Source organism: Oncorhynchus mykiss, chromosome 3, assembly GCF_013265735.2.
Source record: "Oncorhynchus mykiss isolate Arlee chromosome 3, USDA_OmykA_1.1, whole genome shotgun sequence".
NCBI lineage: Eukaryota > Metazoa > Chordata > Actinopteri > Salmoniformes > Salmonidae > Oncorhynchus > Oncorhynchus mykiss.
Genome location: NC_048567.1, coordinates 74,164,675 through 74,177,292, shown reverse-complemented (window position 1 = coordinate 74,177,292; position 12,618 = coordinate 74,164,675). Strand labels below are relative to the sequence as shown.

Sequence of the window (12,618 nt, the reverse complement as noted above, 5' to 3'; positions counted from 1 at the left end):
TGAGAGGTGATGTGGGGGATAGCTGGCAGCATGTGAGAGAATGAGAGGTAATGTAGGGGATAGCTGGCAGCATGTGAGAGAATGAGAGGTGATGTGGGGGATAGCTGGCAGCATGTGAGAGAATGAGAGGTAATGTAGGGGATAGCTGGCAGCATGTGAGAGAATGAGAGGTGATGTGGGGGATAGCTGGCAGCATGTGAGAGAATGAGAGGTAATGTAGGGGATAGCTGGCAGCATGTGAGAGAATGAGAGGTGATGTGGGGGATAGCTGGCAGCATGTGAGAGAATGAGAGGTGATGTAGGGGATAGCTGGCAGCATGTGAGAGAATGAGAGGTGATGTAGGGGGATAGCTGGCAGCATGTGAGAGAATGAGAGGTGATGTGGGGGATAGCTGGCAGCATGTGAGAGAATGAGAGGTGATGTAGGGGGATAGCTGGCAGCATGTGAGAGAATGAGAGGTGATGTGGGGGATAGCTGGTAGCATGTGAGAGAATGAGAGGTGATGTGGGGGATAGCTGGCAGCATGTGAGAGAATGAGAGGTAATGTAGGGGATAGCTGGCAGCATGTGGGAGAATGAGAGGTAATGTAGGGGATAGCTGGCAGCATGTGAGAGAATGAGAGGTGATGTAGGGGGATAGCTGGCAGCATGTGAGAGAATGAGAGGTGATGTGGGGGATAGCTGGCAGCATGTGAGAGAATGAGAGGTGATGTGGGGGATAGCTGGCAGCATGTGAGAGAATGAGAGGTGATGTAGGGGGATAGCTGGCAGCATGTGAGAGAATGAGAGGTGATGTGGGGGATAGCTGGCAGCATGTGAGAGAATGAGAGGTGATGTGGGGGATAGCTGGCAGCATGTGAGAGAATGAGAGGTAATGTGGGGGATAGCTGGCAGCATGTGAGAGAATGAGAGGTGATGTGGGGGATAGCTGGCAGCATGTTCACAGTATGAGGCCTATAATTAGGTCCCATTTTAACTCTATAAAGATGAATCATTCCTACTTTCCCTCCTCAAGAGGCCAGAGTGTGACGCTCTGGGTAGAAGTTGCCCTTTAGACACATACAGTATCTAAGGTCAGGTCGGTATACCCTGCCCAAATCCTGATCTTAAAATACAAAAACTGACCTTAGATCAGTGTCTGGGAGCATCTTCATCCTACTCCGTTTGGTTAGTAATATGAAGCAGTGCATCAGATCTTTGCTGCTTCAGAGTTGTATTGTTGTGTTGCTGTATCTATGGTAACTTCTATATTGTTGTGTAACTGAACCCCTGTCCATCTCTCACGCTGTCCCCCTCCAAACGGCCTCTCTGCATGTAAGTAACAACCAGTGACAGTAGCTGGCTAGCTAACGCCTCTTTTGTCTCTCTCTTTCTCTCTCTCTCTCTCTCTCTCTCTCTCTCTCTATGTCTCTGTCTCTCAGTCTGTCTCATTCTGCCTCATGAACCTTTCAGTTGACCAGCTGTCACTCCTAACTAGTGCTGAGCGATTTACTGAAATTGTGTGACGTCGGTTCAATTATTTGAATTGCATTTTGTTTTTGTTTTTTTCTGTAAGCTCAGTCAACACATTGCACAGTTTCTCTAGAGATAAATCAGATTCAGCCTGAACTGTGCACTGTAGTAGGGAGTTGTAGTTTCCAACAGGCCAATATTCAATATAGTTTAGCGCATAAAATGTGATAAGTAAATACAATGACCATAATTCATTGCACATCTATGTGATCGATGTAAATGCATGACTTAACATTATTTACTTTGTCAGACAGCGTAGACAGCAGTTCTATAGAGATGAGATGTTGACTTGGAATGAAATAATGAAGTCATCAAATAAAACAAATGTAATAAACACAACAACTGAAATACTGAGTTAAAGTAATGTGAGTAAATGATGATTAATAAATCATAGACAGTAATGGACAGTCACTACCATCATGGGACTTGTATTAATTGTTTACTGTGTTTTTATAGCATCCAACCCCAAAAAATTGAAACCGAAATTGAAAACCGGGATTATTTTTGAACAATCAAACCGAAAACGAACTGACCTCAAAAAAGCACTAATTGCTCAGCACTACTCCCAACGTTTCCGTTTTGTTCCTGTTGCACCTGCTCAGAGCAACAGAGATCCAGCACAAAACAGAAAGAACGTAGCTTTGCAGTTTGTCTGTTTATTTGCATGTGTGTGTTTTTTGTTTTTCCTCCTCACCCACATACAGTGCCTTGCGAAAGTATTCGGCCCCCTTGAACTTTGCGACCTTTTGCCACATTTCAGGCTTCAAACATAAAGATATAAAACTGTATTTTTTTGTGAAGAATCAACAACAAGTGGGACACAATCATGAAGTGGAACGACATTTATTGGATATTTCAAACTTTTTTAACAAATCAAAAACTGAAAAATTGGGCGTGCAAAATTATTCAGCCCCCTTAAGTTAATACTTTGTAGCGCCACCTTTTGCTGCGATTACAGCTGTAAGTCGCTTGGGGTATGTCTCTATCAGTTTTGCACATCGAGAGACTGACATTTTTTCCCATTCCTCCTTGCAAAACAGTTCGAGCTCAGTGAGGTTGGATGGAGAACATTTGTGAACAGCAGTTTTCAGTTCTTTCCACAGATTCTCGATTGGATTCAGGTCTGGACTTTGACTTGGCCATTCTAACACCTGGATATGTTTATTTTTGAACCATTCCATTGTAGATTTTGCTTTATGTTTTGGATCATTGTCTTGTTGGAAGACAAATCTCCGTCCCAGTCTCAGGTCTTTTGCACTCCATCAGGTTTTCTTCCAGAATGGTCCTGTATTTGGCTCCATCCTTCTTCCCATCAATTTTAACCATCTTCCCTGTCCCTGCTGAAGAAAAGCAGGCCCAAACCATGATGCTGCCACCACCATGTTTGACAGTGGGGATGGTGTGTTCAGCTGTGTTGCTTTTACGCCAAACATAACGTTTTGCATTGTTGCCAAAAAGTTACATTTTGGTTTCATCTGACCAGAGCACCTTCTTCCACATGTTTGGTGTGTCTCCCAGGTGGCTTGTGGCAAACTTTAAACGACACTTTTTATGGATATCTTTAAGAAATGGCTTTCTTCTTGCCACTCTTCCATAAAGGCCAGATTTGTGCAATATACGACTGATTGTTGTCCTATGGACAGAGTCTCCCACCTCAGCTGTAGATCTCTGCAGTTCATCCAGAGTGATCATGGGCCTCTTGGCTGCATCTCTGATCAGTCTTCTCCTTGTATGAGCTGAAAGTTTAGAGGGACGGCCAGGTCTTGGTAGATTTGCAGTGGTCTGATACTCCTTCCATTTCAATATTATCGCTTGCACAGTGCTCCTTGGGATGTTTAAAGCTTGGGAAATCTTGTTGTATCCAAATCCGGCTTTAAACTTCTTCACAACAGTATCTCGGACCTGCCTGGTGTGTTCCTTGTTCTCCTTGTTCTTCATGATGCTCTCTGCGCAAAAAAATACAGTTTTATATCTTTATGTTTGAAGCCTGAAATGTGGCAAAAGGTCGCAAAGTTCAAGGGGGCCGAATACTTCCGCAAGGCACTGTATTTAGTTGATTTTGGTGTTGTGTGTTTCAGATGTAGTTAGTTGAATTTTAACATTATACATATATTCCCCAGGGAAAGATTCCCCATTTGATATCTCTGAGCATCATTCTCAGAATGTGACACGTTGCACATAAGGTTAAAGGTCGGCACAAGTTCAAGGACACATGCCAGCCAATAAGAGGAGAGAGAGAGAGAGAGAGAGAGAGAGAGAGAGAGAGAGAGAGAGAGAGAGAGAGAGAGAGAGAGAGAGAGAGAGAGAGAGAGAGAGAGAGAGAGAGAGAGAGAGAGAGAGAGAGAGAGAGAGAGAGAGAGAGAGAGAGAGAGAGAGAGAGAGAGAGAGAGAGAGAGAGAGAGAGAGAGAGAGAGAGAGAGAGAGAGAGAGAGAGAGAGAGAGAGAGAGAGAGAGAGAGAGAGAGAGAGAGAGAGAGAGAGAGAGAGAGAGAGAGAGAGAGAGAGAGAGAGAGAGAGAGAGAGAGAGAGAGAGAGAGAGAGAGAGAGAGGTAGGTACATGGCGTACTGAGTGTTGTATTTCCCAGACAGAGTACTGTACATGGCGTACTGAGTGTTGTATTTCCCAGACAGAGTACTGTACATGGCGTACTGAGTGTTGTATTTCCCAGACAGAGTCCAGACAGAGTACTGTACATGGCGTACTTAGTGTTGTATTTCCCAGACAGAGTCCAGACAGAGTTCAGACAGAGTACTGTACATGGCGTACTGAGTGTTGTATTTCCCAGACAGAGTACTGTACATGGCGTACTGAGTGTTGTATTTCCCAGACAGAGTCCAGACAGAGTACTGTACATGGCGTACTTAGTGTTGTATTTCCCAGACAGAGTCCAGACAGAGTACTGTACATGGCGTACTGAGTGTTGTATTTCCCAGACAGAGTCCAGACAGAGTTCAGACAGAGTACTGTACATGGTGTACTGAGTGTTGTATTTCCCAGACAGAGTCCAGACAGAGTCCAGACAGAGTACTGTACATGGCGTACTGAGTGTTGTATTTCCCCTGTCAGACACAGCTGTTAGGTTCAGTAGAGGTGTAATGTATGCTGGGTAAGAACATATGCTCTTTGCTGTACAGACACCCACATCGCGTCCTGTGTTCTCTCAGTCAGCTCTTCTTCTATCCATCCATCGTTTTATATATCAATAAATACAAACGTAACACACATACGTACAAAGTGGTATCACTTTTTAAATGTAGATGTTCCACAGGTGCACATTATAGGCTTGTATGTGACTTGTATGCATGGAGGCCTGGAGACGCTAATCTTGTTAATGTTAATTAATGGTCAATTATCTCTATCTCTATTAGTCTCTATAACGACAATAACCGGCTGACAGAATGTCATGATCGTCACAGAGGTCACGTCCGACCAGAAGGATAACACAATATTCTCCATCGTTGTCCCGTCATGTGTGAACAGTCTTACAAAAATCTCTCTTCTTCATCTCATTGGATTAGGGCTTTAGACTGGGTCATAATAAATCACTCCTCTGATTTAGCTATTTGATTTAATGATGTCACGTTTAAGGACGTACAGGGCATTGTACTTATACGACTCCAAGGGAGAAGATCAAGCTCTATCTCTCCTTGTAACATCATAGATCATTCCCTAATTGTGAATTATCGCCCGACTGTCACTAATTGTCAATAACTGTCACTAATTGTCACAGACAAAATGTCTACCTCTTCATCTCATGGCTAGCCTGGGTGCTTGTCTGTTTCTGTTTTAGCCATCTTGTCCTTCTCAGTCCCAGACGTCGATATAGTGTTGTTGTATGTTGAAACACTCAAGTCCCCAGGCTATGTTCATTGTCTCCATGCCCAACTAACTGTCTGGTCCTGTGTTGTCCCAGACATTCTCTCACCTTAATGTTAGGGTCCTGTGTTGTCCCAGGCATTCTCTCACCTTAATGTTAGGGTCCTGTGTTGTCCCAGGCATTCTCTCACCTTAATGTCAGGGTCCTGTGTTGTCCCCGTGTAAGATGCCCTTCTCTGCATGTCGGTCTTTCATAGTGTCTCACTATCCCTCTCTTTCATAGTGTCTCACTATCCCTCTCTCTTTCCTTGCCTCCCTTTCTCCAGTATTCGACCAATTAGATCTTGTCACGTATGAAGAGGTAGTGAAACTGCCTGCGTTCAAGAGGAAAACACTAGTCTTGTTAGGTAAGTAGAAATATCATCTGGCATTATAAAGGATAATGCTGTATTGGCTAAGGGTACTAGGTGGTGTTCTCAGTTCTGACTGAGGGCTCTCTCTTCTACAGGGGCCCATGGAGTGGGCAGAAGACACATCAAGAACACACTAATCACAAAACACCCCGACAGATTTGCCTACCCAATCCCACGTAAGACACACACACACACACACACACACACACACACACACACACACACACACACACACACACACACAGATTCACCTACCCCATTTCACAGACAATCAATCAAATCAAATCTAAATTGATTTGTTACATGCGCCGAATACAGCAAGTTTAGACCTTAACAGTGAAGTGCTTACCTACAAGCCTTTAACCAATAGTGCAGTTCAAGAACAGTTAAGAAAATATTTACCAAATAAACGAAAGTTACAAAGAATAAAAAAGTAACACAATAAAATGACCATAACGAGGCTATATACAGGGGGGTACTGGTACCAAGTCAGTGTGTGGAGGTACAGGTTAGTTGAGGTAATGTGTACATGTAATTAGGGGTGAAGTGACTATGCATAGATAATAAACAGCGAGTAGCAGCAGTGTACAAAACAAATGGAGGGGGGCGTGTCACTGTAAATCGTCAGGTGGCCATTTGATTAATTGTTCAGCAGTCTTATGGTTTTGGGGTAGAAGCTGTTAAGGAGCCTTTTGGTTCTAGACTTGGTACTCTGGTACCGCTTGCCGTGCGGTAGCAGAGAAAACAGTCTATGACTTGGGTGACTGGAGTCTCTGACAATTTTATGGAGTTTCCACTGACACAGCCTATTATATAGGTCCTGGATGACAGGAAGCTTGGCCCCAGTGATGTACTGGGCTGTACGCACTACCTTCTGTAGCACCTTACGGTCAGCTGCCGAGCAGTTGCCATACCAGGCAGTGATGCAACCGGTCAGAATGCTCTCGATGGTGCAGCTGTAAAACCTTTTGAGGATCTGGGGCCCCATGCCAAATCTTTTCAGTCTCCTGAGGGGAAAAGGTTTTGTCATTCCCTCTTCACGACTGTCTTGGTGTGTATGGATGATGATAGTCTGTTGGTGATGTGGACACCAAGGAACTTGAAACTCTCGATCCGCTCCACTACAGCCCCGTCGATGTTAATGGGGGCCTGTTCAACCCGCCTTTTCCTGCAGTCCACGATCAGCTCCTTTGTCTTGCTCACATTGAGGGAGAGGTTGTTGTCCTGGCACCACACTGCCAGTTCTCTGCCCTCCTCCCTATAGGCTGTCTCATCGTTGTCGGTGATCAGGCCTACCACTGTTGTGTCGTCAGCAAACTTAATGATGGTGTTGGAGCCGTGTTTGGCCACGCAGTCGTGGGTGAACAGGGAGTACAGGACGGGACTAAATACACACCCCTGAGAGGCCCCAGTGTTGAGGATCAGTGTTGCAGATGTGTTGTTGCCAACCCTTACCACCTGGGGGCAGCCCGTTAGGAAGTCCAGGATCCAGTTGCAGAGGGAGGTATTTAGTCCCAGGGTCCTTATCTTAGTGATGAGCTTCGTGGGCACTATGGTGTTGAACGCTGACCTGTAATCAATGAACAGCATTCTCACATAGGTGTTCCTTTTGTCCAGGTGTGAAAGGGCGGTGTGGAGTGCGATTGAGATTGTGTCATCTGTGGATCTTTTGGGGCGGTATGCGAATTGGAGTGGGTCTAGGGAATCCGGGAGGATGCTGTTGATGTGAGCCATGACCAGCCTTTCATGCTTTGAGTACACGTCCTGGTAATCCGTCTGGGCCCCGCAGCTTTGTGGATGTTGACCTGTTTAAAGGTCTTTCACATCGGCTACCGAGACCGCTATCACACAGTCATCCAGAACAGCTGGTGCTCTCGTGCATGCTTCAGTGTTGCTTGCGGGCATAAAAGGCATTTAGCTCATCCGGTAGGCTCGCGTCACTGGGCAGCTCGCGTCTTCCCTTTGTAGTCCGTAATAGTTTTCAAGCCCTGACACATCCGATGAGCATCAGGGCCGGTGTAGTATGATTCAATCTTAATCCTGTATTGATGATTTGCTTGTTTGATGGTTCGTTTGGGGGCATAGCAGGATTTCTTCTAAGCGTCCGGATTAGTGTTCCGCTCCTTGAAAGCGGTTGCTCTAGTCTTTAGTTCAATGCGGATGTTGCCTGACAACGTCGTTGATGCGCTTATTGATGAAGCCGATGACTGAGGTGGTATACTCCTCAATGCCATTGAATGAATACCCGGAACATAGTCCAGTCTGTGCTGGCAAAACAGTCCTGTAGCGTAGAATCCGCGTCATCTGACCACTTCCGTATTGAGCGAGTCACTGATACTTCCTGCTTTAGTTTTTGCTTGTAAGCAGGAATCAGGAGGATATAAATGTGGTCAGATTTGCCAAATGGAGGGCGGGGGAGAGCTTTGTATGCATCTCTGTGTGTGGAGTAAAGGTGGTCTAAGTTTGTCTGCATTAATGTCCCCGGCCACTAGGGGCGCCGCTTCTGGATGAGCATTTTCTGGATGAGCTGTGGTCTACAGCTTATCATAAGGTACTCTACCTCAGGTGAACAATACCTAGAGATTTCTTTAATATTAGACATCGCGCACCAGCTGTTATTGACAAAAAGACACACACACCCACCCCTCGTCTTACCAGACGTAGCTTCTTCTCTGTTCTGCCAGTGCATGGAATGTCCCGCCATCTCTATATTATCCGTATCCGCGTTGTTCAGCCACAAATCGGTGAAACATATGATTTTACCATTTTTAACAAAATAGCACAGTTGGTTAGGAGCATGTAAAACGTCATCCTCTCCGGCGCCATATTAACATAAACATACTACACACTGACTCATTCACTCACTCACTTTGACCATCCGTTGTGGTTATCGTTCTTACTTAACCCCCTCCTCCTCTCTTTCATCTCACCCTTACACCCTCCCTCCCCCAGATACAACCAGACTTCCTAAGAAGGACGAGGAAAACGGGAAGAACTACTACTTTGTGTCACATGACCAGATGATGCAGGACATCAGTAACAATGACTACCTGGAGTACGGTAGTCACGAGGACGCCATGTACGGCACGCGGCTAGAGACCCTCCGCCAGATCCACGAGCAGGGACTCATCTCCATACTGGACGTAGAGCCACAGGTGTGTGTGTGTGTGTGTGTGTGTGTGTGTGTGTGTGTGTGTGTGTGTGTGTGTGTGTGTGTGTGAACCATAGAGATAGTTAGAGAACACAACCTTGTATCTGTTTCATTATGGCGTCTGTGAGAAAATGGGCAGCGCAATTGAGGTCTTCCCCATTTTGAAGTAGTCTATAATCTTCTTCTACTACTTCTGAGTTGGTTAACAAACCGTAAGGGTGCATACTGCCACCTAGAGTGTGTTGTTTGAACAGGTGTAAATCCAAAGTTGGCAATTCACTGCCACCTTCAGTAATGGGATGTTGTCTCACCAGTGTAATTCATTGGCTGATCCTTCCTGATGACCTGGATGGATTATGTGATCCTTCCTTAAGCCATAGGAAGTCCCACCCAGTTGACTACTTCAAAATGGTGAAAGTCCTCAATGGCACCGGCCATGCTAAATGGGCTTCTGGGCACTGGAGTCCTCTATCTCTACAGTGTGAACAAAACATTCTACATAATCTAGGTGTTTTGTCATGTGTGCTTGTGAAAGCCGAGGGTCTTCTCAGGCAGGTCTTCTCACATACAAACAGCCCAGCTGACCTGTAACCAATTCTCCATTAGGCCCTGAAGGTCCTGCGGACAGCGGAGTTCGCTCCTTACGTTGTTTTCATTGCTGCACCAACCATTACCCCTGGCATCAATGAGGTAACACACTCACTCACAAACACACACACACACACACACACACACACACACACACACACACACACACACACACACACACACACACACACACACACACACACACACACACACACACACACACACACACACACACACACTGCAGCTATAAACTGGGGACACTGCAGCTATAAACTGGGGACACTGCAGCTATAAACTGGGGACACTGCAGCTATAAACTGGGGACACTGCAGCTATAAACTGGGCCACACAGTGGAGGTGTCATAATACCTATAAAACCTTGCGCTCAAACAAGGAAATGGTTCCAATCATTTCCCCACCATTTATTTTTCCCATTGGGGATTTTAGAAACACTTAATACAAGGTCTGTGTTTCGTGTAGGTTTACACTAGTGTGATGTTTTGATAACCATGTAAATCTCTCTCAGACAAGGTGACTTTTATCAATATATATTTACCCATTACTCTGGAACCATTACTCTGATTCAAAAATGCTAATTAGCATCATGCAAAACTGTAAATCCCTGCAAGTCATCTCTAGCTGACACCTTTCCTACAGGTATTGTGTCCATTTAAAACAAGGCAGTTCACAGAATTGTCAATTTTTTTATTTTTATTTTTTTTAATTTGACCCCTTTTTCTCCCCAATTTCGTGGTATCCAATTGTTAGTAGCTACTATCTTGTCTCATCGCTACAACTCCCGTACGGGCTCGGGAGAGACGAAGGTTGAAAGTCATGCGTCCTCCGATACACAACCCAACCTAGCCGCACTGCTTCTTAACACAGCGCACATCCAACCCGGAAGCCAGCCGCACCAATGCGCCGGAGGAAACACCATGCACCTGGCCACCTTGGTTAGCGTACACTGCGCCCAGCCCGCCACAGGAGTCGCTGGTGCGCGATGAGACAAGGACACCCCTACCAACCAAGCCCTCCCTAACCCGGGCGACGCTAGGCCAATTGTGCGTCGCCCCACGGACCTCCCGGTCGCGAACCCAGGGACTCTGATGGTACAGCTGGCGCTGCAGTACAGCGCCCTTAACCACTGCGCCACCCGGGAGGCCTCAGAATTGTCCATTTAAAGAAAATGTAGCCTATTTATTCATTACTACGTTTAATTAACATTAGATAGTTAATCCAGATATTCTTACCTTTGCCTCGATTCGGCAGTTTCGTCCAGGTCATTATGGCATTTGTCGTTCTTTACGATAGCCATGTTTTTGGGGGATAAATACAGGCAAATATATTAATAAAAGTCACCTTGACCTAAAGAGATTTACATGGTCACAACAGGGTGAGCCAACACTAAACACGGCCCTTTATTTTAAGTGTTTATAAAATCCCCTATGGGAAAAATGAAAGGTGGAAAAACAACTGGAACCATTTCCCTGTTTGACCTCTAGGTTTTCTGGGTATCTTGACTCTCTTGGCACTCTTCTTTTTTTCTGCACTCCGACATTTTCTTTTTCTTCTCTCATCGCTTTCTTCACTGGTTTATTTTGCATGCAGTCTTTGTGAGCTTCTATTTTTCCGTTTCTCTTGCGTTCGGTTGACTGGCTCTCAGCTCCCCAGGTGGTGCAGGAGGCTGCCAGTAAGTATGAGTAGAGAAAACGCTGGCCATAGTCAGTAGTGGTCTATTGTGTGGTAGTATTACCTCGGTAAACCAGCTCAATTCTCTCCTCCAGTCTCCTCTCACTGAGGACACCAGGGCCAAGCCTACCAAAGCACTGTCCTGAATCCCTACTCATCCACTCTACACACTCACTCTTTCTCTGTCAGTTTAATTTAAAACTGCTTTATTGGCATCACATCTCTGTCTGTGTCTTATTATGTCTCTCTCTCTCTTGTTCTCGCGCTCCTCCCCCCTCTTTTTCTCTCTCTGTAGGACGAATCATTGCAGCATCTTCAGAAGGAGTCAGAAATTCTCCAGAAGACCTATGCCCATTACTTTGACCAGACCATAATCAACAACGAGATAGATGAGACCATCAGACACCTAGAGGAGGCTATAGACCTGGTCTGTACCAACGCACAGTGGATCCCTGTGTCCTGGGTCTACTGAGGAAAAAACACAAAGCCCTCCTCTCCTCTCCTCCTCTCCTCTCCTCTCCTCTCCTCTCCTCTTCTTTCTCCTCCTCTCCTCTCCTCTCCTCCTCTCCTCTCCTCTGCTTTCTCCCCCTCTCCTCTCGTCCTCTCCTCTCCTCTGCTTTCTCCTCCTCTCCTCTCCTCTCCTCTCCTCTCCTCTCCTCTCCTCTCCTCTCCTCTCCTCTCCTCTGCTTTCTCCTCCTCTCCTCTCCTCTCCTCTGCTTTCTCCTCCTCTCCTCTCCTCTCCTCTCCTCTCCTCTCCTCTCCTCTCCTCTCCTCTCCTCTCCTCTCCTCTCCTCTCCTCTGCTTTCTCCTCCTCTCCTCTCCTCTCCTCTCCTCTCCTCTCCTCTCCTCTCCTCTCCTCTCCTCTCCTCTCCTCTCCTCTCCTCTCCTCTCCTCTGCTTTCTCCTCCTCTCCTCTCCTCTCCTCTCATCCTCTCCTCTCCTCTGCTTTCTCCTCCTCTCCTCCTCTCCTCTCGTCCTCTCCTCTCCTCTGCTTTCTCCTCCTCTCCTCTCCTCTCGTCCTCTCCTCTCCTCTGCTTTCTCCCCCTCCCCTCCCCTCCCCTCTCTGTCCTACTGGACCTTTATGGACAACACCTCTCCCCTCCCCTCCCCAATGACTTCTCTTTAGCTCCCCCTCCCCTTCTCCCCCTCCTCAGCGATGCATCTCTGCGAAAACTCCATAGAGATAGAGGACTCCTCTTTAAAGCTGTGCCATTATCGCATCTGTGACAGCATGGGCAGCACCATTGAAGAAACAACCCATAGGAATCTCCACCCAGCTGACTACTTTGACTACTTTAAAATGACCGAAGCATGGTGGAAGCCCTTAGCTGCCCATGCTAATAGGACCTTTTGGTCCCTTGAGGCCTCTATTATTCTCCATGAAAAACTCACATCATTCCTTCAGGAAAAGAAAAGCACGTCAACCAATTAGAAACCTCTGTGTACTGCA

General features: G+C 46.2%; 1 protein-coding gene across 19 annotated transcripts in view; it reads left to right on the top strand.

Moving 5' to 3' along the window:
• The window catches only part of LOC110504742 (peripheral plasma membrane protein CASK), a 273,170-nt gene extending 261,395 nt beyond the window's left edge, over nt 1-11,775 (top strand). For 13 of the 19 annotated variants that reach the window (XM_036975189.1, XM_036975190.1, XM_036975200.1 and 10 more), the window contains 5 exons: nt 5,655-5,735; nt 5,837-5,917; nt 8,694-8,896; nt 9,499-9,582; nt 11,465-11,775. In XM_036975189.1, coding sequence (XP_036831084.1) covers nt 5,655-5,735; nt 5,837-5,917; nt 8,694-8,896; nt 9,499-9,582; nt 11,465-11,641 — 626 coding nt within the window. In that variant the 3' untranslated portion in view covers nt 11,642-11,775. The remainder of the gene's footprint in view (nt 1-5,654; nt 5,736-5,836; nt 5,918-8,693; nt 8,897-9,498; nt 9,583-11,464) is intronic. The other 6 variants (XM_036975207.1, XM_036975191.1, XM_036975202.1 and 3 more) reach the window with 2 other exon arrangements.
• The last annotated feature ends 843 nt before the right edge of the window (nt 11,776-12,618 follow it).